Source organism: Anastrepha ludens, chromosome 4 (assembly GCF_028408465.1).
Source record: "Anastrepha ludens isolate Willacy chromosome 4, idAnaLude1.1, whole genome shotgun sequence".
NCBI lineage: Eukaryota > Metazoa > Arthropoda > Insecta > Diptera > Tephritidae > Anastrepha > Anastrepha ludens.
Genome location: NC_071500.1, coordinates 23,774,364 through 23,802,198, shown reverse-complemented (window position 1 = coordinate 23,802,198; position 27,835 = coordinate 23,774,364). Strand labels below are relative to the sequence as shown.

The following is a 27,835-nucleotide window of genomic DNA, read 5'->3' as shown; positions in this document are numbered from 1 at the left end:
TTAAAGGACATTAGCGTTCAACACTCTCCGCTTCCTCTTGATTCCTACAACTGCGACAGAAATTTTTAGAGGGAAACCCCATGTTTTCTATTAGACGGTGTCCGGGAGCACTACCGCGCTAATGGAAGATTTGTCAAGATAGATGAGGGACCCATATCAGTTTCCATCCATTCTAGGCCAGAGCTTGAGGATAAAGAAATTCAATCAGAAAATCAAATACAAATGACGAGGATTTGATCCAAAAACTGAAATTTTCGATCACAAATATATTTAACAAGAAACGCAAATTCATACATTTGGGGTTGTGGCTGTGTTACTGGACAGAATTGGTTGATAGCCTTGATATATGATTGGTTGCTATTCAAAATTGTCAATCCCCAAAACTCAGCTTGGGGAATGATTTCAAATAAGGAAGTTCAGTTGAAAAATAAGCCTTAGATGTTACGTTTAACCATATACAAGCCGCAAAAATGTTGAAGATATAAGAATCAGAGTGGGAGAAAAACTATACGCACTGACCAATCAGCACTGAAATACCTAGGCTTCATGATCGACTACAGACTAAATTTTAGGGCTCATATTGATTTCGGGGTAGAGGAGAATTTTCCCTAACATAGGTGCCCTAAAGTCAACTAGGGGAAAATTGCTGGCGAATATAGCTACTTCAGTCCTCCTGTATGCAGCCCAAGTCAAATGGGCAAATGCGATGAAACGTAAGAGAAACAAAAGAAAGTTATTTTCTGTATATAGGCTAAGTGCCCTAAGGGTATATTGCGAGTACAGAACCATATCTGATGATGCGGCGTTTGTCACTGCTGGCATGATACCAGCGGATATGCTCGCGAACGAGATTCAACGAGTCTATGACAGATGTGCAGCTTATGCCGAAATAAAAAAAAACCTTGTTTCACTAACAAGGTGGCAAGACAGATGGAACACCTCCAGCACAGGGCGATGGGTCTATAAACTGGTTCCTGATTTGCGACCTTGGCTGAACCGTAATTTTGGTGATGCAACCTATCACATGACACAGTTCCATTCTGGACACGGAGGCTTTAGAAAATACCTGTTTATGTTTGTGCACGACGATAGCCCTTACTGCCTTATGTGCACCAACATTGAAGAAGACGCGGAACATGTCAGTTTCCACTATTACGACAGAAAGTGCATGCGACATAGTTGGCTATATGACGGATGGATCGGAAGAAAAGTGGATAGAAGTAGCTACAGTCGTTATAAGAACTCAAAGAGAGCAAAGATGCATTGAGCTGGTAGATATTGATGAAGCTATATATGAGGTGTACCTTTAGCAAGCAGTATAATTCGTGCGTGCTATCTAGGTGACGATATCTATGAAAGATTCCCTCTTCGATAATAAAAAAAACAAAAAATACATAGATGTGTATGTAACCAACACCCCTATTGATTATTTTTTGTTACAACGTTGATTCCGGCAATTGTCTTCTGTCTGCTTTCATTAATACCCCTTTAAAAGGTCTTTAGCAACACTTTAAGGCACATCGAAAAGCAAACGCACTAGCCACTTACTTTCATAAGCACAACAACCCCACAACTGAGCAAAATTTTCATTTTATTTTCTTTAAATCTACGCTGTCCACCGTTCGCTGTCCAGCACTTTTAAGGTTTCAATTGATCTGCGGAAAAACAAGCTTTTATTAGATTTGCTGAGGCGCTAGTTGCAGTAGCTCGGACATTTTCAAACGTGCAACATGCGTACACCGATAGGCGCGTGGAAAAATCTAAATAAAAAACACTAATTAAATAAACCATTCGCAAGGACCCGCATTAATCAATCCTATACGATTAGTTTCGTTTTTTCTTTTTTGGTTTTTCGTATTTAAATATTTGTATTGTGCTAAGCTGAAATCAAGGAGATGCACACAAATACTAACCGACCAGCATCGAGTGTGTCCTTTGCATTTACCACGCTGCTATTAATTACAAGTGTATTAGTGTACGCGCACGGTTATCCTTCCAACACTTTTCGCGATCTCGACATCTGCAATCATTGGAATGGACGTCGACATTTTCTGGAATTGGGCGAACGAGGAGATTTGCATGCACGCAATGTCACGACATCCGCTTTCCGAGTGTGTAAAACAGCTCCATTCCGTCCGAAATATTGCTTATGGGTTCTTTTTTTAAATTTATTTCTCCTCAATCTCTTAGAGCACTCTCTTCTCACCCACAAATCCTAGTCAAATGAAAAATCGCAGCAGCACAGATATCTGGTATCAATGTAACTTGGAGCTTGTGACCTGCGCTGAGTGCGTCATACGCATAACATTCACTCACGTAAACTTCTCTAAGACATGCGAGCGCATTGCTAATTCGGGCATTGGAAAATCCTCACTTTGTCCTTGCGAACACATTCAATTCTCAGAGCCACCCTACGATACAACCATATCCGGACAAGAGTTTTGTGGTGACGGCAAAGTGTTTCGCAGTAAAACGCGCACGCTGTTGCTGAAATTTTTCTATCGTGCCACCAACAGTCATGTGTTTTCGCTGCAGTATTTCTCGGAAAGTATGTGCATTTTACACTTGCCTTCTTAGGCCCATTTGTTCATATTAAAACATAGTTTTATATACATACATACATACATATAATTCATCACAGGAAATGTTAAAATTGTAAGCGGCTCGCCGAGACAAGCTATAATCAGCAACTATTCCAAAAACGAGCCGCACATCATCTCAACACCCTATTTCCCAATGCCATATCCTCGTGATTATGGCATCGAACATATACTTACTTGCGAATCGGAAAACTGTCAGGTGCGACTGGATTTTACTGATTTTCAGCTGGGCCTCACTTCAACATTAGAAATATTCGATTCGAATGGCCAAATGTTGGATTCTTATACCGGTGAACATTTTCGACCGCCCATCACAATTAGCAATGGTAAATCACTATTGTTGCAGTTTCGTGGTAACGGTAATACCGGTGTAGGATTTCGTGCCGAGATTTCATTTGTCTCATCTAAGCAACTGAAGGGAGATCGATTGGTGCCGTATACGGGTAAGTTACAGTGGAAGTCAGAGTGATAATTTGTACATACTGAAGGTCTCAAAAAATGTTTCATCGTTCCTATAGAATATAACATAGAGGGCTTACTAGTAAAAATATTAATTTATTTAAGTGTTTACATCTCGAATTACAGGTTTAGTATGATATTTGCCGCGAAACACGAAATTAAAAAGCAGATTTGATCCTATTCAATGTGTAAAGAAATATACCGCATAAATAACTGATTTAAATATGTTTTTATTATTTCAATATTTTGTCGGTTTTCATATACTTTCTATTAATTCTTTCTCAATTTGTCCATTCTCTTTGTCATCGAGTTTTTTTCTTGATTTATCGAATCTTTCTTGTAAAGGGTTTTCCAATAGCAGGTGTTATTTTGAATAGCCCGCTATTTCGGTAGATGTCACTTTTGAAGCTGTCATTTTTTGATATTCGACAAGTAGAAATTACGCCATTAAACTCCGCATACAAATTCTTCAGCGAAGAAGGTTCCTAGAATTCACTTGAATTCCTTACTACCAAATCGAGCATAGCCCCGGACTTGGCAATCATAAAGTCTATTTGTTTAGAAGTTTACATTTTTTATGTAAACTTGACCCCAAGTCATTCTTTTCATAAATTTTTATCAGGGTTGCAGTGCTCGGATTGTAATCGAAATTAATCGCAACTTTGCGTCTACTGAAGGACAAATAATGGCATTTACCAGCATTAGGAGGCAAGAAATTATCTTTCCATTTTGTTAAGTCCTCTTCAAGTCTCATGCGGTCAGGACGTCACGAGTGGAAATTCTTTAAGTTGCAATGTCAAAACAAACGTCTGGAATATAGATTATCAAGGTTTGGAAAAATATTGGGCCGAGATGGTTTCATATTTTATATTGTTTACACGAACGAAATGAGTCCAATCCGTGAGATAAGATGCAAACCACTTAGGTAAGCTAGGGTGAAGACCACTGAACTCAGCTATTTATATAGGATCCTTAAGGGTTTTCCAATAACACGCTTTCCGATACACAGTTAAACAACGCATTGAAATTATTAACATTCACTATAAAAATGGTGAAAATTTGGCAGAGACGGTTCGTAAAACTCGAACATTTTTGTGTCATCGTGAAGCACCTTGTCGGTCCGCAATACAGAAATTGGTGAAAAAATTCGAGCTGTTGAGAGAAGTTAGTGATGTGAAGAATAAAACCCGTGCACGTCGCTCAAGAACAGCCGAAAATATTGCTGTTCCAACCGAAAGTGTTGAACAAAAACCCAGGTTTGTCCATTCCTCGTCGTTCTTTGGAATTGGGCATTCCACAAAACGTCATTACACCGTATTTTGCATAAAGATTTGGGTCTTAGGGCTTATAAAGTCCAGTTAACACAAGAACTCAAGCCGGTCGATCATCAACAACGTCGTGTCTTTGCTGATTGGGTCGTTGAAATGCATGAAAATGATCCGGAATTCCATCGAAAACTCATCTTGAGTGATGGGCCCATTTCCACCTCGGTAGCTTCGTCAACAAATTGTCTGATCTGGGGCTCAGAAAATCCAAGAGTTATTGTTGAAAAGCTTCCCTATCCTCAACGTGTGACTGTTTGGTGCGGTTTATGGTCTTGAAAATGAAGCTGCAGCAACAGTTACGGTGAGTAGATTGCGCTATCGAGAGATGATTAACGATTTTTTATGGCCGGAATTGGATGGTATTGATCTGGAGACAACGTTTATCTTCAACAAGACGGCGCTACGGGCCACACAAGCAACGAAACCATTGATCTGTTACGGGAATAACACGTCTTGGAAAACCCTTTATAAGAAGCTAAAAATAAGTTCAGAAATATTAAATCGGGTGTGAATATGATGACAGTAAATGAATGGATGGAGCCGGAAACGCCTAGTTTCTAGTTCCCCCCTAAAGCTTCCGTTATCCCTCATGTCGATTGTGAAAGATTGTTTTTTTTTCGGGTGTGATGGAATTGGATGGAGGGAGTTGAAAAGGACGGGCTTCCGGTCTCCGATTCTTAGTAGCTGAGAGCCGAAAAGTCCTAGTTTCCAGTCCCCCTTAAAGCTTCCGTTATCCCTCTCGACGATAGAGTGCAAATAATTTTTTTTTTCGGATGAAATTAAATGCAGGACCTAGTTTCCAGTCTCCCTTGAAACTTCCTTTGTATCTCATTACGATGGTACCGCACTGAAAGTCGGAGCGGCTGAGATTCCGTTGCCTTCGTGGATATGTACGGCTAAATGTACATCTATTTACCCCGCCTCACCAACTCACATTTCCGCATTGCACATTATTTGGGTTTTTTCTTTCTTCTCTATAGATTGTGGCGGCATGGTGTCCGGACCTGGTGGGGCAATCACTATGATGAATATGATTGAAAATAGCACCGATGTCAGATTTTACGACTGCATATGGATAATTAAGCCAGGCAACAATTACATGATGATGAAGACACACTTATCATTGCGCGTTGAAGAATTCCATGGCATGGCTTCACGCTCGGATCTAACCATACGTCAGGGTACAACATCAGATGCTGCTGAAATAGAGAGTGTTGTCTGGCCCAATAATGGTATGAGTAAGGAGAGTCACATTGTGCCGGTGCTAACGGGCTACTACATACGTCTGCGCGGCGTCTTCGGCATGTCATCGAAATTGGCCATTTCCTACAGTGTATTCAATTACTTAAGTAAATGTATTCTTCACTTATTTAATATATACGTCCCTTAATGCCCTAAATGGTTTAATGTTTCACTTAGATTGTTATATTGGTTCTGAATTCCTGTGCGGTAACAATCATTGCATATCCATAAGGCTACACTGTGACGGTTTTGATCACTGTGGCGACGGCACTGATGAACCAGAATCGTGCGAAGAAGATTGGGCCCATTTACAAAACGACCGTCGCTGGTATTCACATAAGCCGAATTATTATTTCCCAAAAATAGAACAGTATCCAGATTTAAAAACAGCAACTGGGATCTTCATAATAAGTACATTGGGCATTTTCGCCGTACTAACGGGTTGGATGGTCATATTGTATCGGATGGGTGTGAGAGCTCGCCATCAACGCGAGCTGCAAAATCACCTGCAAACCATTAGTGAGCTATTAGGTAAGGAAACACAATTTTTTAGCCATTTGGAAATATCTGTGGTTGCAAGTAAAAACCGGTTAAATTGGACCTTACTAGCCGATAAACTTTTTCCAACTTTAAAGTGCTCTTTAACTCGATTCGTTTTTTCAACTGCCCAGCAAAGATAAATTTGCTGGTTTCGAAATTGCGACAAGGAAATAAAAAATTGCAATTTTATTCAATTATTTTCAAGGGTGTTAATGCCGGGGAACGATACGAACTGTTATTTAATTTCACTTCACTTCAGTTTGAGAAAACGTAAATTATATTTATCGGCATGATGAGCGAGTTTTAAAATTAAAGGTTAGTTGAGAAAGCTGCTCTATGTAAGTCGAAAATCCGGAAATAAGATTTATATATATTCTACATAAGAAAATATGTTAAGCCGAGTCGTTTTTTTTTTTTTTAATAAAAAAAAAGAAATTATCAATGAGGCGATTTTATGTAAATATATTATAATACATTATAATATATATAATTCTTTCTTAAGTCGACTTAGCCGTTTAAGCTGGTGGATTTGGGCTGAGTGAAAACGGGCATAATCGACACCCACTCAGTGATTCTAAGAAATCTGCAATTCGATACTTCCATGAAACCGAAGTGTATTTGAAGATCAAATTAAATTAAAAATTCCGAACGATACGCATTCTTAGAGCCTCTGCAGACAATATCATTCTAATACCGTTAGTTCGACAGTGAACACACGAAGAAGCCGACGTGTTTATACACATATTTACAAATCAGTAAACGCACACTTAAGCAGCCTGATAGGAAAAAACCTCACTGTGCCGGTTGTCTGAATTGGTCCATTTGAGAGGCAACGATATTATATTATTTTTACAAACATTAACTAAAGCTAATTTATTTATTTATATTAAAAAATTAACATTTCGGCTACCACAATTCTCTATCTTCAGATCGGCAGGAGGAAATGACGCCAGACGAACCGCCCAGTTACGAAGCACCACCCGACTACGAAGAGGTCATTAAGGTGGGCATGGAGCAGGAGATTCGTGACGTGACGCGCCAACGCCAGCGTCAACGTCGCCACCATCATCATCCTGAACGATGTTGCGGCCACGCCACATGTGTAATACCTCACACACATACTTGCGATCGTCCAACCACATCGGCGGCAGCTGCGGCTCTTACGATTAGCGGCACTGTTGCCACAGATGCTGTAGGAGCTCCAGTGCCAGATTTGGAAATACGCAATGAACTAACCAATCGTGTGCTAATGGCCACCGTAGCTTGTGGTAATCCTTCTTATTTTCTATGACAATTCAAAGCACAGAGAAAATTAAACATTTTGACCATCCTTCTCATTATTACATATTTTTCTGTCATATCCAAAAAGCTTTTCAGAAGCTAATATTTTTTTATTTAATATCACGTTCTATTTATTATCATTAAGAATCACGTTTACAGGCGCTGCAGGCGCGTCAGAGCCGGGCACAGCTACGCAGGGATGCTGCTGCTGTCAATCCATGGGGGTTCCAACGGGCCCGACATCGCTTCCCGTTGGGTGTGAACTATCCCCAACCGTTGGTGAACAACCGGAGGTCACAGCAAGCTCGTAAGTTCAGACGAATGCTTTGGTATTGGTTAAAGGACAAAGTGATCGTATTTACCAATGCATTTTTATACCTTATTTCAATACAGTCCCGGAACGCCGAGTCAACTTGAGGAACGAAGTGACGAATTTCGAGATGACTCCCTCAATATATCGCTCACTCTAGGCATCCCACAAACAACAATAGCTCTCAGCGAAAATAGTAAGCTTTTAATGCAATCCTTTTATGGCTTATTGATTTGTAGGAGTATCAAAGTTTTTCTAGACTAATCAAGTTGGTTTACTAGTCAAGTTAAGAAAGGAGTTAGCGAAAGTGTTATTTTCATTAGAAATTATTGAAACTTCCTACTAAATCGTGTACATATTTTGTTTCACATACGAATGTTATGAACTTTCTTTGAGATTTTTCATTGACAAGATAAGACTTCGTGGGATCTGTGAAAATTGGGCTGCAAATTCATGCCGTTGTGATAGTGATTTTCATATTACCGAATTAAATAAATAGTTGGCAAGTACACTCTGTCAAAAAAAAAACTCGGGAATTGTTCATTCAAAATTTTTTTTGTCTAAATTTTTTTTGCTGGAAAGTTGGTACGAGTACAACTGTCCTCTATAGTGTCGCAGATTAATTTGACAGAGTCTCTGTCAATTAGCTTGCTTTTGACGTTTATTTATATCATTCAACCACAGGTGTGCTCGGCAATTTTCACTACGGATAAACAAATCGAACAAAGAATTTATCTTAAATTTTGTGTTTTGATCGAGATGTCGTGTGCAGAATCGTTGAAAATGTTGCAGAAAGCCTATGACGAAAGTGCTTTATCAAAAATAAGGGTACTAGTGGTATAAGGCTTTTGCAGAGGGCCGAGAAGCCATGGAAGATTTGCCCCGATCTAGTCGCCCACCAACGTCTTCAATGGATGAAAACGTTAACAAAGTCAAGGATATGGTGCTGGAAAACCATCATTTAATTTTGAGCGAGGTAGCTCGTGATCCTAGCATGCGTCACGATTCAATTTGCAACATTTTACACCATCAATTGGGCATGAGACGCGTGGCTGCTCAACTCGCTCCAAGAGAGTTGAATTCCTTTCCAAAAATTCATCGGAAGAAAGTGGTTGAAGACAGGCTTTAGCAAGTGGATTCGGACACAACGTTTACCCAGCACATCATAACAGGTGATGAGACGTGAGTACACGAGTTTGACATGCAAACCAGTCAACATGCGGCTGAATGGCGCTATCCACATGAGCCGAAACCCAAAAAACCACGTCAAAGTCGGTCAAAAGTGAAAGTCGTGCTACTCGTTTTCCTTGATTATCACGGTGTTGTGCACTCGGAATCTCGGAATTCGGTCAAATTGATTATACGGTAAATAAAGAATACTATTTGGAAGTTATGCGACGTTTGAGAGAGAATGTGCGTAGGAAACGGTCCAATTTGTGGAAAGAAAACGTATGGATCTTGCACCATGATAACGCACCGTCAAACAAGGCTCATGTTATGAACACTTTTTTGACCAAAAATTCGACAAATATCATCGAACAACCACCGTATTCACCGGATTTAGCCTCTTGTGACTTTTTCCTTTTCCCAAAACTTAAGTTGCTACTCTGCTTTGAGTCGATAAAGGCCATTAAGGAGAATTCGCTGAAGGAGCTGAAGAGATCTATTTGAATTGCTTCGAATGCAGCCTATTTTGAAGGCGACAAAATAAATTTTGATGATTAAACAACTATTTTGCTGTTTTTGAACAATTCCCGGTACTTTTTTGAGAAAATGTATAAAGCATCTCTCTTCCATTAGTTGAAAACCAACTGTTACTCCTTTCACTGCAAATATGTGTGGGAAAAGAGAGTATTCTAAAGATAGTTACAAAACAATTTGTAATTAAATCTCAAGGACTTGGTTAGCGTTTGCTAAACATTTACTATTTCTTTTGCTATACTTTTACATTTCTAACAATTTTTTTATTTTAAAAATTATTGTTAAAATATGTGTTTTTTTTGTTTAATTTAACTACTTCCAACTACTTCATACAGATAACTGAAAAATTATATTTTTTAACAGTAGAAAAATCTAAATCATTTTCGAATCTTTTCAAAAACGTTATTTTAATACCCCTAAAAGCTCCTGAAGTTATGAATTATTTATGTATATTTGAAATATTTAAATAGCTTCCACACATTTTCAAACGAAAAACTCTTTGTATTTATATCCAGATTCAAATCTTTCATCGCGCCCCAAGAGCACAACTAATTACAGCGAGCAAACATATTTGAAACGTTCTTGGATTGTCGTGAGTAACGGCACACATAACTATAAGGTTCAACGTCTGCGTCATACCTTCTCAGTGCCAGAATCATTCCCCAATGATGCCTATTACCCAGACGGGCTGAGTTACGGTACCAACTTACCACATGATCGGTAAGTAGATTTATCACCACCTGCGATACAGTCTCAAAGAATTGCTTATCAAATTGAATAATGACAGTCATTCTAAGCTAACTCGGTGTATATGTACCTATCTTAAAGCAAGCCACAGATAGTCAGCGAAACCTCTATTTTCACATTGCACAGAGAATTTACCTCTAGGGCTGCCTATCTCATCAGCTATATGTACATTCTCCATATAATCTCGTACCCATATACAGTTTAATAGCGAAATATTCTAATGCGAGGGAAATCAGGCATCCTCCCTTTGATTTGCTCAAAAAACATAAGTACATTGGACAGACCAAGTAACAACGCGCTTTGTTTTATTTCTCGGTTTGACTTCGAAAGCAGATGCACACATCTTAAAGCGGGACGGCAACATACTGATCAGTTAGTCAAAATTTTTAAGAATTTCGCTATTAGTCGGCGGCACGGAAAGTATACTCAAAAGTATTCCCCAAAAAATGAATGACATCATTCATTCCACAAGAAAGAAAGAGAGAACGATTGGATTTAAATTCTTATTGGACACGCGAGAGCTCTTGCCTACATTTGTGTAAGTTTCTCTCCCCGTTTTCCGAGCACTGAGAATGTAGCCTTTGAATATATAGGGCCCGCCTTCTATCGTTATGGATTTGAACTAGGTATTATTAGAAGAATGGTAACACTTAGCTGTCATCTGATTTGACAGAAAATTAGTTTTATTCTTCCGCTGAACGAAAATGGTTGTGTATACGCTCAAAGAACGCTGGGAAATATTGCAACATTACTTTGAAAATCATGGTAATGTTGCAGAATGTGTACGAAAATTACGTACGGCAAAGGGAAGAAGAAAAGAACCGAATGAAGCGTATGGGCGTTACTTTGCGAAAAAAGTAAGAGAAACTGGGTTGCTTATTGACAAACCAACGCGTGACCGACCAAAAACTGTGCGTACACCCGAAAATATTGCTGCTGTGGCCGAGAGTGTTCTTGGATCACCAGGAACATCAGTTCACCGTCGTTCTCAACAATTGGACATTTCGGAGACATCATTGAGACGAAATTTGCGTAAAGACCTTGTGCATGGCTATCCGAGGCAGCCAAATGAATGAAGTTGTGTTCCATCATTAAGGGATTTTTTTAGCTTCGGTACCGTTGCACACTTTTGAGTACATAGGAATACTGCTTTAAATCCCTTTTCATACGAGGAACTCATTTTGTAAAAACAACTTGCGCTTTCTAAATTTTTCACAAGGCTAACAAATTGCCCAACGCGTTTTACGAAAAAGATACACTTATTTAGCTGCATTTAAATCTTTACACGCTTTTATAGGATTTCCTTCTATCAGCAGTCTAAGACATAGCTCGCCAAATACTGAGACTCGCAGTAGAATGGGTGTACCTCACAATGTCATCGAAAGGAGCTGTGGAGATGAAGAAGAAATTGAGTCGGTAAAACACCTCCTTTGTGAATGTCCTGCGCTTCAAAAAAACCGTGCCAAATATCTTGGCGATTATTTCTTCGAATACCTAGGAAATTTGCAAAATGTCTCTCTGGAAGCACTAGTTACCTTCTCAAAAAGATCTAAGTGGTTTAGGGAGCTTAGTCAGGGGATGGAAATCAAATGCAGTTATCACAATGGGTTTTAGGGCCACCGAGAGTGCCTTGTCTTTCACAAGCAACCTAATTAACCTAACCTGAATCTTTTATATTAGTATGATATCTTATAAGTACATTTTAAACGATCTTTCACATACTCGACGTGTCATTGCAGGCAAATTTTCCTTAGCAACGCCAGCAACTTTGGTTCGGAGTTATCACGAGATCCTTCCGCGCACTGCATCAGCACACGTCGACTCCAACAACAACAATTTCAGCCGACGTCAACTCAGCAGCAGCGCAACGCCATTTTGCATCTATACGATGACTGTTCAGCTAACCACAACTCTACTGATGTTAATGTTGCATCCACATCCCACAATCAAACACACCAGAATCGATCAGCTGATTCTGGCAATTTGCGAGAACGATTGCTGCGCATCGAAACAGATAGCGACTGTGAGCATGACGTATCGTGTTTTGGGGTGGTAAGCAATCGTAAACATGCACGGCGTAACCATGCAAGACGTCATGTGCGTAGCAAATCCTTCACCAACAACCGACAGCATCATCATCCACTGATCGGTGGTGCTGGTGTAATGAGACGCAGCTCCTCGGCCGATTTGCTGTTTCATTTAACTCCAGGTACTTCACCCATCCCGGAGTACAATAACTCAGATGTTAATGAACAGCAGCATCGAAAGCACGATGAGTTGATCTTTTTGATTTAAAATAAACAAGGAAATTTGAGAGCGTGAGGTTGTGAAAATAAGATTGGGAAGTTGATGTAAATTATTTAAAAGCGAAAAGGGGACTAACTCAAGATTTTTGTTCGCGTTCTATATAAGTAGAATGTTTTAAATTTTGTTGAAAGTGATTTAGTTACTAATTTTAAAACACGAAAAATTTTCAATTAATCCAATTGTCATATTTACTATAAACGTCATTACGTGCCTAACTGACTTCGGAAGACTAATTATTTCCCTCTGTGTGGTATTTATTAACTCGTATCTACATATATATTCTTTTTATTCTAAATGCTCATAATTGTACCTTACACAACTCCAATTATGTACTTAAAGGAAATATTAATGAAATGTATACTTCAATTATGAAATATGTAAGTATATGAAATATATTTATACTTGTATATGAAATCAAAATCAAATCGTGCAATAATCAACTGGAAAATCGGTCATGCAAACTGCGATGTTTTATAAAAATATATTTGTGGATTCAATAGTAGTTTTCGCGTGTCTTTTCACCGATTTTTTTGTTACTGCCGACGACATAAAGTGCATCTGATTCGCTTCTATTTTTTGGTTGGTGTCCTTATCGGAGGTGGATGAAGAAAAGTGTATTGCTTCCCTGAAATCGTCTGCAAAAAACAGATATCAATGGCTTGCTTGCGATTCTCTTTTAAACATGGCACGCCCTCGTGAAACCATAAATGTTGAATTCCAACTACATATAACATTCCTAACTGATATTCGGGAAAATTTATTAATGATTGGAAAAAGACAAATATTTCTTAAATTTCAAAGACGACCTGAAGGTCTACTCTATAACAGCAAGAATGACTCATTGCTGGTCACCTCTGCCTGATCTGGCTAGGCTTCAGGCCTGGTGCGTGAATAATCGACTTTTCTTAAAATGCATAAATTGTTTCATTCCATGCTGAATACTGTAAATAAAACTCATAAAATTTCCGTTTCTCAGCTGAAGTTTGTTGGTACGTTAAAAATTTATTGAATTGGGAAAGAAGTCCGACTTGAGAGAGCGAAAGAGTTAATTTGCAGGCCGAAAGCGGTCAATTTCCAAACATTGTGTTTTTTCACGAGAAAATTTTTTAAATTGAGCACTTCGTAAACTCCCAAAACGATAGGGTTTATTTGACCGACCGTTCATACGAGAATTTGAGTCCTCTATTGGTCACCAAGAGGCAGCACCCGCCACAGTTAATGGCTTGGGCTCTGTAACCGCAGATGGGCGCTCTTCAATCGTTTTCATCGAGCCTAGGTAAATGCGAAATATTATCGGGAAAGTATGCTGGAAGTTGCTTTGAAGCCGTGGCCAGGCAAACATTCCGGTGGCAGACCATAGACGTTTCAACAGGACTCAGCACCGTCTCACAAAGCTCGAGTGAACCAAGAATGGCTAAAAAAACAACGTTCCGAACTTCATAACGTCTTAACAATGGCTCTCAAATTGACCTAACGGGAATCCGACGAATTATTCTCTTTGGGCCATTTAGAGAGCCAGGTCCAAACTAAAAGTTTCACCAGCTTCGAGGCGCTGAAAAAAGCCTTTGTCCGTGAGTGGGCCCAAAACAACCTGCAAGTCACATTCGGGCAGCTTGCAATTCAAGGCAAAAGGTGGTCATATCGAGCAAAAGTAAATTTGTTTTTAATTTTGTATTATTTTCACACATTTTTTACTCCGAATTGAATAAAAGTAATTTTCCAAACTAAATTGATGGTCTTTTTAATTGGTTACACTTCGCACCACTTGGCCGCCGCAAAATTCATACCAAAACTGCTCAATTTCGACCAAAAGCAGCATCGCAGGAATATTTCTAATGAGATGAGATTGTTGGACTCTGTAACTTTTTCTTGTTCCCGTAGCTGAAGAGGCCCATGAAAGGACGACGCTACGCTACGATTGCTGAGATAAAGACGGCATCGAAGGCGGAGCTGAACAAGATAAAAAAACGATTTTTTGAAGTGCTTCGAAGATTGGAAAAAACTTGGCACAAGTGCATAATATCTCATGGGGATTACTTTGAAGGGGACAAAATAGATATTAATGAATAAATAAATAATTTTTGAAAAAAAAACACAAAATCCGCGAGACTTTTTGAGCACACCTCGTATCTTTTGGAAATTGTCCTACAAGGATTAGATGATATAAACTAATCCATACAATTATTTTTTGTTATTGTTGTTTATGAAATGTTAAGAACATACAACGAAAAAAAATAATTTTCGATTCTCATTTATTCGAAATACATAGGTATGTATTTACATCAAGTTTTATTAGCCAGGTGTTACTAAAAATTACATACAGTAGGTTCTGTTTTTATGCGGTAGATACGTTCCGCAAGAAACAGCATAAAAAAAACAGCATAAAAAAAGCTACTAGTTCTATAGTAAAACTATAGATACGTTTCAAATGCTAAAACCGCATAAATCTGAAATAATGTAATAAAATCACATAAAAAAGGGCACTAGTCCCATATTATAACTATAGATACGTTCCATAGACCGCATGAATCTGAAATAATTAAATAAAATCGCATAAACAAAATATTGTATTTTTGAAAATTATATCTTTATTTAAGAAACGTCAGAATCGAAAAATAAATTTAAGTCAGAAATAGAATCAGACAATACCCACATGTTGCGCATTCGTTTAGAATTTGGCGTAAAATCACTTTCGTCACTTGGGGAATTGTACACGTCTGATCTAGATAGTTATGCAGGCGGTTCCATACTTGTAGGGTTAGCATTTCTGTGATGAGTTTTTGCTTAGCTGGTTTAGAATCTTGTTTATATGTACAATTCCCGATAGGTCGACATGCATTTTGTAATTTAAAAAAAACCGCACTATTTCAAAACCGCATAAAAAAAAGCCGCATAAAAACAGAACCTACTGTAAATTGTAATCTGTCATATGTGAAGAATATTTACTTCATCGTTGACTAGAAAGAAGCATTGGAGTGAGCTACATACATATGTTTGCCAGAAGTCCAGGGAATACTTGAGTTATGGAGGAATCACTTCGCACAACTGCTAAACGGTGGCAGTAGCAGTGTGGACAATGAGGTTGAGACCGATACTACAGTCGTGGACGACGAATTAGTCATAACTCTACCCGACCTTAAATATATTCGAATAGTGATATCACGGCTAAAATATAATAAATCCACAGGAGCCGACGGACTACCGGCAGAACTATTCGAAGCTGGAGACAAAGAGCTAGCACACCGCATGCACCAGCTACTCTGCAAAATATGGTCGGATGATTGCATGTCCAACGACTATAACTTAAGCGTATCCAATCCTCAAGAAGGGTGATCCTACAAACTGCGCAAATTACCGTGGGACTAGCCTTATTAACGTCACATACAAGGACTTCTCCGAGCCATTCGATACCTAACGAGGTTTCAGACAAGGCGATCCCCTTTCATGTGATTTCTTCAATATCCTACTGGAAAAAAATATACGTGCTGCTGAGTTAAACCGCTTTGGCACTACTTACTACAAAAGTGTCATGCTATATTGATATTGTCGACCTGAACAGCCGCGCCTTATGCTCAGCATACTCCAGTCTGAAGAAGGAAGCAGAAAAAGTTGGTCTTACGGTGGACGAGAGTAAAACAAAGTACATACTGGCAACATACAAGGCTTCCTCGCATCTTGGACAACACGTCACTGTTGGCAACCGCTCAGTCTTACTTCGGGCTCAGTAGGCAATTGAGAAGTAGGAGCCCTCTCGCGAAAAACGAAAACAAAAGCCTAATCATCCCCCACCTTGTATATGGCGCAGAAGCTTGGACGATGACGACAACTGATGGGAGAGCACTGGGAGCGTTCTAGAGAAGAATTCTCCGAAAAATCCTTGGTCCTCTTCGCGTATCCGATGGAACAGCGAGCTGTATGAGCTTTACCGAGATATGGACATATTGAAGCGTATTAAAATACAGCGGTGGCGCTGTCTGCGCCATGTCTTGAGAATGAACGAAAGTGCTCCGGCACCGAAGTCCTTCGAGAGGGACCCTACTGGTGGGCGACGAGGAGGTCCCAACATCCGTTAGGGAGATAAAGTGAGGTATAACCTGGCAGTACTCGGTGTCATCAACTGGCGCCAGCAAGCAGCGAACCGAGCTAGATGGCGCAATGTTTTAGATTCGGCCGAAACCGACATATGGTTGAAGTGCCATCTAAGCAATGTTTAATTTATTGGTAAAATTCATTAGTTAGAGGAAGATGCAAATCACGCGGGTGCAAAAGTCTCAACTAATTTTTCCTGCATTGGCTCCGAATATTTCCATCAACAGTGATCAGTGAAATGACTGAAGAAACTGTTCCTATTATTAGATTTTTCATGTCCACAGAATGAACTGAATGGTAGTCACTCAAGAACCTTCTTTGTCACGGTGGTTGTGTAAAACTATCCCATTAAAAAATAAAATAACAACCTTTTAGACTATAAATTAATCATTAGAATCACCATTTTAGGCTGTATGAAATATGTTCAAGATGACGTCCAAAATAAACAAGACTGAGATAAAAGAGACACGGCAGAAGCTTTGTTCTGATAACTTCGAGTTTATTTATTCAAAATAGTCTCTTCAGGATGTCGGTACAAGCCTTTTGGATGGCCTCTACGGACGCAAAACGTTTTCCTTTCATGGCCAAATTCAACTATCCGAATAGGTAGAAGTCACGTGGCGCCATACCAGGCGAACACGGTAAGTGATTGATGGTTAAAACGCGATTTCTAGTCAAAAAATCAGTCACAAGAATGGATCGATGAGATGGTGCATTATCATGCAATAAGCGCCAGCTTCCCCCTTCGCGATATTCACGGCGAATTCGACGAAAACGATGCAACAAACGCTTCAAAACGCCAACATAGAAAATTGCACGGTTTGGTCCATTGGCACGAACTCCTTGTGGACAATTACCTTGGAATCGTAACAACAAATGAGCATCGATTTGATTTTTAACTTCTCCAAACGCGATTTATTGGGTGGTGGCTCGTCTGGAGCCTTCCTCTCGGCACTTTGACGCTTAGTTTCAGGTTCATGTTGGAAACACCACGTTTCATAACCAGTTAATATGTTGTGAAGGAAATTCTCGACTTTTCTCGCCTCTTTAATGAGGTATTTCGAATGTTCAATTCTGACAAATTTTTGGTCCCCAGTTAACTTGTGCGGAATGAAACGTGTACTGACCTTTCGTAAGCTCAAATGATCAGTTAAAATGCGATAAATCGATGTTTTGGAGTTACTCAACTCCAATTCCATGAATTTCAACGATGATTTCAGTTCATTTTTGATAAATTTACTAACAATTTCGACGGAGTTTCCGGTAATTACTGATTTTGGGCGGCCCGTATGTTCATTGTCATTTATGTCCTCACAACCATCTCTGAAACGTGTAAACCACTCATGAACTCTGGCACGAGATAGACAATCATCGCCATCAACATTTCACCAATTCAAAGATGGTGGCATCAAAAACATTTTTATGACGCCAGTCTTGTTTATTTTGGACTTCACCTTGTATGTAATTTTTCATTTCTTGTTCTTTTATTATGCTGAAGTCAACTCTGGTTCACGTGCATGCATCGGACATTAATTTTGCCTCTGTAGGTATTACTTATTTAAAAATAGAACTACATGTCGATAGAAATGAAACTAGTATTTTACAATTTTATATATGTATGTATATACGTTTGAGAATTTTATTCATCTTCATTAATACTAAATAAATGCATACATACGTCGGTTAATTTGCGTACATATGTTGCTATGACTTCACGTAATAAGTACTTCGAATTAAAGAGGCGTGAATATTGCGCAGCGCTGTGAATATATGTATGTATGTATATATATTATATAAACTGTTCCATATATGAATCACATACATATGCAATAGGATTACTTATTTTATTTGTTTGTTTGTTTGTTTATTTCAAGCTTTGATAACACCATGCAACACATTGAGAAAATATATACATTTATGTATGAATCGAGTTTTGTCATGTTGAATCGTTCTCGGAGTTTTACCTTTGCTTGCCGAGAGAACATACATTCATACTTATTTGAGAAATATTAAAACACATGGTGTATATATATATATATTATTTGATATTTTTTTCTTGTCGAAATTTCATTAAACAGAAACTTTGATGGGGTATTCATCTAAATTTTCGCTCTCGTAAAAAAATGACTATAGAGTGTAAGCGATCTGGTAAAATTAAATGAAAGCCTAAAATTTAGCGGTGGTACCACTAACACCATCTACACACCGCTCGATAAGGCATGCACGATTATATACCTACATTTTTAAAATCGAATCTGCGAAAGGAAACGGATAAAAAACAGGCATCCCCCCGGATCAAACATCTTACGTGTAAATATATCTCTTTAAATATTAATAGTAACTAGATCTGCAAAAAATGTAGGTCTAAGATTAACCAGACTTCGAAAACAGGATCGTTGTCAAGATTACATGAATAAGTTTACCGAGTAATGAAATTTTGAACATTTCGAATACGAATTTCTATTATATGTTTGGTTGAATTTGACGGGCAAAAAAAATCCAAATTTTACACTATCAAATTCCTATGAAAAATCGGAACCTTATTCCAAAAATTCACCGCCGTAGCCGAATCGAGTAGTGCCAGACCATTCGGCAGTGCCGAAGTTAGAATCTTCGGACGTGACGCACGAAATTATAGAAAGTTTTTTCTAACAGCGGTCGCTCCCCGGCAGATAATGCCAAACCTCCGAGTGTATTTCTGCCATGAAAAAACTCCTCATAAAAATTCATCTGCCTATCGGAGGCAGTGTGAAACTCCTTTTGCGGAACAGCATCATGGCGCACACCACAAATGGAAAGAGGAGCTCAGCCAAACACCGAATAAAGGGTGTAAGGTCAGTTATATGTATATGTATAACTTTAACATTTCTTTTCAAACTTATTCCACAGAAAAACAAAATTTTGTACCTCATTTGGTTCTACTAATCAACAATTCCGGCAAATATTACCCATTTTATTGTTCTTGGCGTCTGTGACCGATTTTATTGGGTTGGGGAATAAGTTCGTAGCGTTTTTACCGAAGACTTTTATTTCAATAAAAAACAATAATTATATCAATAAGTTAAACAATTCTATATTCGCCGTTGCAGCTTACAACCTCTTCTCACCTCTCGACCAATTTGTTGATGGCTGTGGCATTCTTTTGGAGCATTTCCCAGTGCACCATGCCCTCGCAATCCTACCAAACACATATCATGATCTGCTTTGGATAAAGATACGGCTTGACACTCGGCTTTGGCGTATTTCCTTGTGCCACCGACTACTTTCTTTTCTTCATATTGATGTATATATACGCACCATTTCTCATCTCCTGCGACGATTCGGTACAAAAAGCGCTGCTCATGACCGCGTTGTCCGATGGCGGGCAAAGAAGCAATTTTAAGGCGACTTTCTTTTCGTTGAGCTCGTAAGGCGCCCAGGCTCCCAATTTTTCGGAAAATCGCATTGAATGAAGGTTATTGAGAATCGTTTTATGATCGCAGTTCATTTTTTCCACCAATTCACGACTGGTTTGCCGACCTTTCTCCTTCAAAAGTGATTTGAGACGTTTTTTTATCGAGAAGATCTGCCGCTCGCCTACGACACCTTCTCCACACACGTCGCAAATGTCCCGAGCTGCTTCGGCAGCTTTTTGACCTCGGTGAAAAGCCTCCCCGACCTCGGTAAAAATTGGTTATTTGTTAACCACCACTAATTATATATTGTAGATACCTTCAGTCTTTAGCGTATTCAAAGCTATTTAAGATCCAAATAATTGGAATTAATCAAATCGGACTGAGGCAGCGAACTAAAATTTGTCCAAAGCTTACATATGCAGTGTTCGCATTACGGTGGGCAAACGCATATGTTCTATAAGCCTCAAATCCGAATTAGAGACATCACAACACACCAGAGACCAAGCAACAGTGCAGTGAATCGAAATCAAAGAAGAGCAAAATGGGTCTGTGAGCCAACACGTTGATGAAGTAGTATATGCTTGGATCATTCCTAATCGATTATTATACTATACTACGTTTTGAGGCAGTCTTGAGGCAAAAGTTACCACGCTGCAATTTTAAAACTGCTCCCTCACACAACTTAATCGTACTCTCCCGAATTAGCTCTTTTCGACTTTTTTCTGTTTCTAAATTTAAGGATGGCTCGGCGCTAAGAGATTTGTGTTATCGTTGATTTGGAGTGCATCGAAAAGTTAAATAAACGTTTGGTGAAACGAGCTAAAAGAATATGTTGGAAATAAAACGTTTTTTAGAATATTCTTATTTCAACTTTCAGATACTTAGTGATTCATCAGCGTGGATTTATTGGGCATCTATATTTTTCCTGCCTAATTTGAAACTACGCTGCCTTGTGACCTTTTTTTAAATGGTATGGTAGGTATATTCGTTTAGTTTTCTATAGTAAATCGTAGTTCCGTTGTACAGAGGTATCTATATATATATACAAATATATAATTGGGTGTTTGGCCGAGATCCTCCTCCTATTTGTGGTGTGCGTCTTGATGTTGTTCTACAAATAGAGGGACCTACAGTTTCAAGCCGCCTCCGAACGGCAAATATTTTTTATGAGAAGCTTTTTCAATGCGGAAATACACTCAGAGGTTTGACATTACCTACCGAGGGGCGAGTGCTATTAGAAAAATGTTTTTCTTAATTTTGGTGTTTCACCGAGACTCGAACCTACGTTCTCTCTGTGAATTCCGAATGATAGTCACGCACCAACCCATTCGAATACGGCGGCCGCGACAAAGGTATCTGCTTCACTAAAATACATTATCAAGTGCAATCTAAGCATCTAATGCCCTATTTCATTCCATCGATACAACTACGTCTAGAAACTCAGCGAAAATAGGCATTAACGTGTTCCAACGATATCAGTAACCACAGACATTTGGATTTCATTTGAAATTTGCTAACCGAATTGCGTTATTATAAATTTAGAAGACTATCTGCCCTCCCGATAGCCACGATCTCCACTTGAAAGGCGCTACATTTGTCTGGCAGATCTGCATTGAAATCATTTTTAAATGTTCTAATATTCCGTTCATTATTTTTGTGTTGCATCGTGCTGTTAGATAGATTTTTATGAAGCCATGCATCGCACTAAAGCTTATTACTAATGCAATTGAGTATTTTATATGTACGAGTTTATACCACGTAAATACTTAATTTGTATACAAAACACACGCATATGAAGTGCTTTGTATTATTTTTTAACCCAACTCACTCTTGATTTGTTTATCAAGTTTTAAATATATTATATAATATATATAAGCATCGGGTGTTTTTGGAAGAGCTTGAGAACTTCAAATGATAATAAAAAGAAATAACAGAAATATTGTTGGAATGAATCTTGTAGATAATTTCATAGCCCAAATTTTTGACTGCTTTTTCCAATAAATCTGAATAATAAATCTATAAGCCAAATAAGCAAAATGCGAACCAAACAATGGTCATTTGGCTTCAATTCTTGCACGAGCAGCATTTTATAGGCACGTCATCCACGATCGTTTCGTAAAATTTACGACGTAGTCGAAGGACAAAGGCCAAAAAGTTGAAAAGGACGATGAATCGACATTTCGGTGTCTTCTTCAACACTTTGCTCTAGAACCTTCGCAACCAGATTTATCTTCTTCAAAGTAAATTTCCACAATTTAGCAGCGTTGTGGAATTCATCTGGCGTTAAAGGATTCATGATGACTTGCCAAACCTTACTGAGCAGAAATGTCAGCACCGTATGCCATTCTCAGCTGTCACACCATATGCCATCGATATCGATAGTTCTCATAGAGCTAAAAAAAAAAACACCCGATATATGCATGTATTTTTATAATTGCTGAAGAAATTGTTTATGCTATAGAGTTCCAACAATTACCGCTCGCTTATATTTTTATTTTTAAGTATTTCTCCAAGATTTCTCTTAACATATTCAAAGTACACCAAATTATTCCGTCTCAAATATGTATAAGTGCAAATAAAATCCCAAAAATGGCGGAATATCGCTAACAAAAATTAATATTACTACAATGATTTTAGTTTCACTCATCTTAACGATAAACCGCTATTGATCTTCGACCAATACGCGCTAAACGAAATAAGGGATCATTAACAAACCATCGCTTTGGAAATAAGTAGGAGTACTAAGCAAAAGCGACTTATTTTTTTCCGTGGAGGTGTGATATTCACTGATAGTTTAAATTTCGAGCGAGAAAGAAAGAACGAAGTGTAAAAACAAAAATAGAACTAAAAGAAATTTGTGTTTAAACCACCCTTTATATTATGCGCACTTGTTTCCCAGTTTCTTCTCCGTTGAAATGCTTCATATCCATGTATGTTGCGTACTTTGGGTGTGAGAATTTTTACAAAACAAATTCATAACAATTCAATAAGAATACAAAATCTGTATACATAAAAGCTTCAAGGCGAAAAACATATTTTTGTCTTTGTTGAAAACAAATGTATTTCTTAGAATTATTGATTCCTTTCGAATTTGATGAAGCATAATATTTTGGAAATTTCGCGTCATGCATATTTTTTGCCTATGAAATGTAATGTATTAACAGTAAACCAAAAATAAAACTTCAACGCCAAGGAGTTTTAGCTTTGACATTTCTTTCCTCTAAAACCATTTAAACGTTAAAGTTGCAAACCAAAACAATTACTTTTTAGGAAGCCGATTGAGTCCAATAATTGTCAAAATTGCTTGGTAGTCCAATTTGTTCATTATTCCGTTGATGAAGACAAGATTACCCTCACCTTTTATGTCAATTGCACCCCATGACGCTGCTTACTCTGTGCCTTACAGTCTTATTCAGATTTTTGGTGTTCAGCGCTTAACCCTACTTGCACCCAGCAAACCGACGCACATCAAACCAAATAAATTAAACTTGGACTCATCTGTAAAAATTACAGTATCCCGAAAGGCATTATCGCGGTGGATACATTCGCTGGAAATAAGTATAAGAGAATGTAAAAAATTTCGCACACTTTGAGGATAGACTTATGTAATGGCAGCTTCTTTCTACATTTTAGCGATAACTAAATGGGAAATTTTTCGGTCCTTTTAATACAACGAGCAAATTAAGCTGCCACCTGCTGTTCCTACTCCACCGTTTTTCTTGTACTTGGTAATCATACACAGCACCGTTGTATGTGGATTTTAACAATTTCGCCTATTTCGCGAGTGCTTTCTTGTTTACTTGCATATCTTTAAAGGTTTGTTTCAAAATAAGTTGTTTCTACTAATTTATTTTTTTATTTAATGGAAGGAAAATAAAACAGCCATTTAGTTACTTTTGGTTGCAACTTTTAAGTTTAACCCTTTGGGGAAGAGTGTCGGCATATAGCCGCCCAAGCTGTTTTACCGTTGCGGACGCATGCCGGCATTTAGCCGCCCAAATTGGTTCGTAGCTGTAAGGCTCGCGACGGCTGTCGTTCTGAGCCATAAGATACACATAGGTATAGTAAAAGAATGACGTTTTCATTCAAATATATTAGGGGCCATTAGCGATGAAGTCTTATCTTTCTTATAATGTAAACTTACGATATAAGACGACGGTAGAGTCAGAACGAATTTCAGTTCTTCAATTCAATCTCTCAGGGTCTCTGCCAGAGAAACCATCAGGCTTTTTATATATTTCCTATTTTATCCTACGCATGATGATGAAGCGATCTAGAGATGATACAGTGGATAGTGACAGTTCTCACGAATATTACTTTGAATCTGATAAGACGGAAGATGGCGGCATTGCTACGCCAATTTGTACGATACCACACAATGCCGGTATATAAAACGTATACATAAATACAACCAAGCTTCTTTTTGTTGCTTTTTTTCAATTTGTTTGTTTATAATTATTTTTTGATTTTATGAAAATTTTTTCTTGCGTTAAGGGGGAACACCACTGTGAACGCGTGAAAATTAAGTGATTTTCATGAATTTTTTTTATAAGTAGGGATGATTATTTGAGGATCGAATAAATTATAATTTATTTAACATATATTCAACTATACTGACACAAATTTTTATTAAAAATATTAAAAATTACAATTGTTATTAATATTAATGCAATGGCGTCATAAAAAACTGATATAACTTCGTAAATTTTCAACATTTTTAGTTAAAATTTTTTTAACATATTTTTGAATATACCTATTTACTTTCAAGAAAATGCAAAACAAAATCGATGTTTTGGAAATATCACAGTGGTGTTCCCCCTTAAATAAAGCCTTAGTTTTTATAACGTTCAACGTATTTATTTTCTTTATTGCGCACTTCATTACCGCTCGTCCTCAGCGATGCTCGCCCGCCAAGCGGCTCCCTCTCCAAAGCGATAAATGGTTTTAGAGATAATGCATGTCAAAGACAAAACCGTTTGGTGTACAAGTTTTTTTTTTTTGGTTCACTGTATGTGTGTATTTAGGTATGTATTTATTACTTTTACTCGTAACATATTCTACTTAAAAACTAATTTCGCTTATTTTAGAAAATGAATGTATTTCAATCGAAAAGCCAAAATTGTATGTTTTGCAGGGTTGCGCGTAAATCTGCAAACATCATTGTGAAGAAAAAAATTGTATTAGGTAGTATCTAGGAATAAAATATTTGCTAAAAAAATGTTGCAATTGCATTTTCTATATGCACAACCCTCCTCTCTGCATGTAAATATGTATGTACCTACATACTTATGTATGTCTGTTATACCTTTGATAATTTATAATGACCAATGTCGTTTCATATTGTGATTCTTGTTGTTATATGCATACTTGTTGTTATATGCAAATTTATGTAGGTATGTATGCTAAAATTAAGCATATATTTATGTATATTTCAAATGAATGCCTTTAAATAAATTTAAATGTTTTTTTTTCAATTCTACGTCGATATTTAAGTTGATGGTTGTAGGTGTTGCCGAAAGTGATCAGCCACGCCCACGCCAACATTCGCACTAGCACTTGCACCAACACCAATCGCACGCCCTGCACTGTTCTCCAACGGCACGACAATGTTACGCAAACTATCAATACTATTGCGAAGTTTGACGGTCTGTAATTTTGCTGGCAATTTCGGTGAGCCTCCCACTGAAAAGGCTTTAAACTCCTACAAAACGATAAGCATTTAAAAACAAGACAATTGAAATGCATTGTAAATCCAATTTGTTTTTTGTTTATATTTTTAATGTGTGAAAACATTTTTCAATTAAGCCAAAATTGTGTAAAATCGTATTGTAATAACAATATTGTATCGGATTCGTATGTATTTATGTATGTATGGTATGTATGTACTAACTACTGAATGCATTAAACTAAAATATATTTGTATATTAAGAAAACAATGGAGCTAAAAATAACATCAAAATAATTCCAATTTTAATATGTATGTATGTATATAAAACCGTGTTTGCACATAAGTACATAAATACTCATTAAACGATGCAAACAACGTATGCTGCTTCGAATGAAACGAGCATTAAGGTATTTTAGTAGAAGAAACGCAACGTAAAAGGTAAATTCGAGCTTAACTTACAAGCAGAGTTACATATAAAATTTGTGTTACTGAATAAAAGTAAAGATTGCAAATAAACTTTTTTTGTTTATAATTTCAAAAGAAATAAGTGAAATCGATTTGAATGAATGAATCGATATTTGGTGCTATCTTATTTATGTACGTTTTATATTGTCATGTGATGAAAAAATTATAAATTTAAGCGACATCATTAAAACTATTATTATATAGGTATGTATGAAGGCATATTAGTTCATACTGGCGCTTCAAACAAGACTTTTGGAAAATTATATTGAAAACAATATTTTTGATACCCTCTTCAAGATACCTGATTACTGCTAGGCGAGTTCGTTTCACTACCAGCCGCTGATGCACTAGCAGATGCATGTTGCGTATATGATTGGAATGTTGGCAATGCGGCGTCGCGACTGCTCCGTGTTGTTACCTTCTCTTGTAAGGAATTGAGAGTTTTAGATAGCCACGGTTGCCAACTGTTGCGGTTGGAATGCATTTCAGCGTTTATGGCGTTCAATTGATGATGCAAATCTTGATTGCGGCATTCAGCTTCAACATGTGCCAACTTTGCTTGCGCCAATTCTAGCTCAAGCTCACGTATACGTTGTGTAGCTACATTTATTGGATCCAGTGGACCAAGTGGAGCATCTATGGCTTGCTTGTTGCAGCCTCGTTGCGTGGATTTAACGCTGCTGCTTCTGGTTGTCAGCGTCGGTAGTTTTACACTGTGGTCAGTATTCTCCATTTGTTGTACACAATTCTTGCACTTGGAAACGATATTCTACGGGAGAATAAATGTTATTTTACTTAAGGCGATGTGGTAAATTGATTTATTTAAAAACGACTAAATTAACTTAGAGCTGCGTTAATTTTTTATTTTATTCTTCTTTTCATATTCAAACCGTTGTCGTTGTAGGCACATAAATGTGCCCGACAAATGTTTGAAGAAATGCTGCTGAAGTGACAGTCCGCAGCCGGATCCCTTTATTTATGCTGCTACAACATTTCCAACATTCCCCTCTCGTTTGCCATTAAAAAATGCATCGAAGTCATAACAACTGAAATAGAGTCGACTCTGCAGATAAGAGAGGGTAATCTACTAATCTTAGAGCTCTTTCCATCCGCAATAACCCATTCGATACGAACTCAACAGGCCCCAAGGTAAGCCTTCTTCATAAACATTGCCAACAATGAATATTATACGAAAAACCTAGATGAATCCACGAACTCTTCGGAAGAATATCTTTAGTACATTCACAGTAACAGCAAAAAAAAACATCTGGTTCACTCTAAACTAAATTGAATATCTTGCTCACATCGATATAGACTTCTGTATTCTCTAGAGGAATATGAAAGGCCTTATAAACAATTATTCCGAACTACAGGCGCTCATAAAACAATCTAAGCCACCCTTTAGCACCTTACAGGAATCCCAATGCAACAATTATTTCACTCCAACACTCCAAAAAATCTACTCCGGCTATTTATGTAATACAGCATCAAACACACGATCAAAATAAGGAGCTGGTATTCCGATGGTATCGTGTCGTGGCCTGGTGCAGAGAGAAAGAAAGGCAGAAAAAATTAAAGCCCTGCAGAAATTCAAAGCTACACAAAATGTAAAATTTTAAAAAGACCAATAACGTATTGAATTGAAAATAGAAAATAGAAAAGAAGCAACATTTTGAAAAGTGTACCGAATCGACTATCCCAAATTC

At 37.8% G+C, this 27,835-nt stretch overlaps 2 protein-coding genes across 5 annotated transcripts in view; one reads left to right on the top strand and one right to left on the bottom strand.

Moving 5' to 3' along the window:
• Window positions 1-27,835, bottom strand: part of LOC128860851 (rab GTPase-activating protein 1-like) — a 37,978-nt gene that overhangs the window by 1,660 nt on the left and 8,483 nt on the right. For 2 of the 3 annotated variants that reach the window (XM_054098616.1, XM_054098615.1), the window contains exons 10-11: window positions 26,431-26,898; window positions 25,020-25,697 (exon numbers count right to left, since the gene is read on the bottom strand). In XM_054098616.1, coding sequence (XP_053954591.1) covers window positions 25,485-25,697; window positions 26,431-26,898 — 681 coding nt within the window. In that variant the 3' untranslated portion in view covers window positions 25,020-25,484. Of the gene's footprint in view, window positions 1-25,019; window positions 25,698-26,430; window positions 26,899-27,835 lie in introns of those variants that run through there. The other variant, XM_054098618.1, reaches the window with a different exon arrangement.
• Window positions 1,688-12,999, top strand: LOC128860852 (uncharacterized). Of its 2 annotated transcripts, XM_054098619.1 has the most exons (10): window positions 1,690-2,111; window positions 2,191-2,548; window positions 2,642-3,043; window positions 5,365-5,733; window positions 5,804-6,157; window positions 7,096-7,434; window positions 7,607-7,754; window positions 7,841-7,953; window positions 9,974-10,178; window positions 11,945-12,999. In XM_054098619.1, the coding sequence occupies exons 1-10, from the start codon at window positions 1,896-1,898 to the stop codon at window positions 12,498-12,500; spliced, it is 3,060 nt and encodes a 1,019-aa protein (XP_053954594.1). In that variant the 5' UTR covers window positions 1,690-1,895; the 3' UTR covers window positions 12,501-12,999. The 2 variants fall into 2 exon arrangements, with proteins under 2 accessions (XP_053954595.1, XP_053954594.1); XM_054098620.1 differs by lacking the exon at window positions 11,945-12,999 and having other exon boundaries at window positions 1,688-2,111; window positions 7,593-7,754; window positions 9,974-10,064.

Bases quoted from the DNA above. Each gene is read 5' to 3' on its own strand.
- LOC128860852 (XM_054098619.1), top strand. From the start codon at position 1,896: ATGCACACAAATACTAACCGACCAGCATCGAGTGTGTCCTTTGCATTT. The intron at 2,112-2,190 runs GTGTGTAAAACA...TCAATCTCTTAG, and splicing joins TCACGACATCCGCTTTCCGA to AGCACTCTCTTCTCACCCAC. The intron at 10,179-11,944 runs GTAAGTAGATTT...GTGTCATTGCAG, and splicing joins ACCAACTTACCACATGATCG to GCAAATTTTCCTTAGCAACG.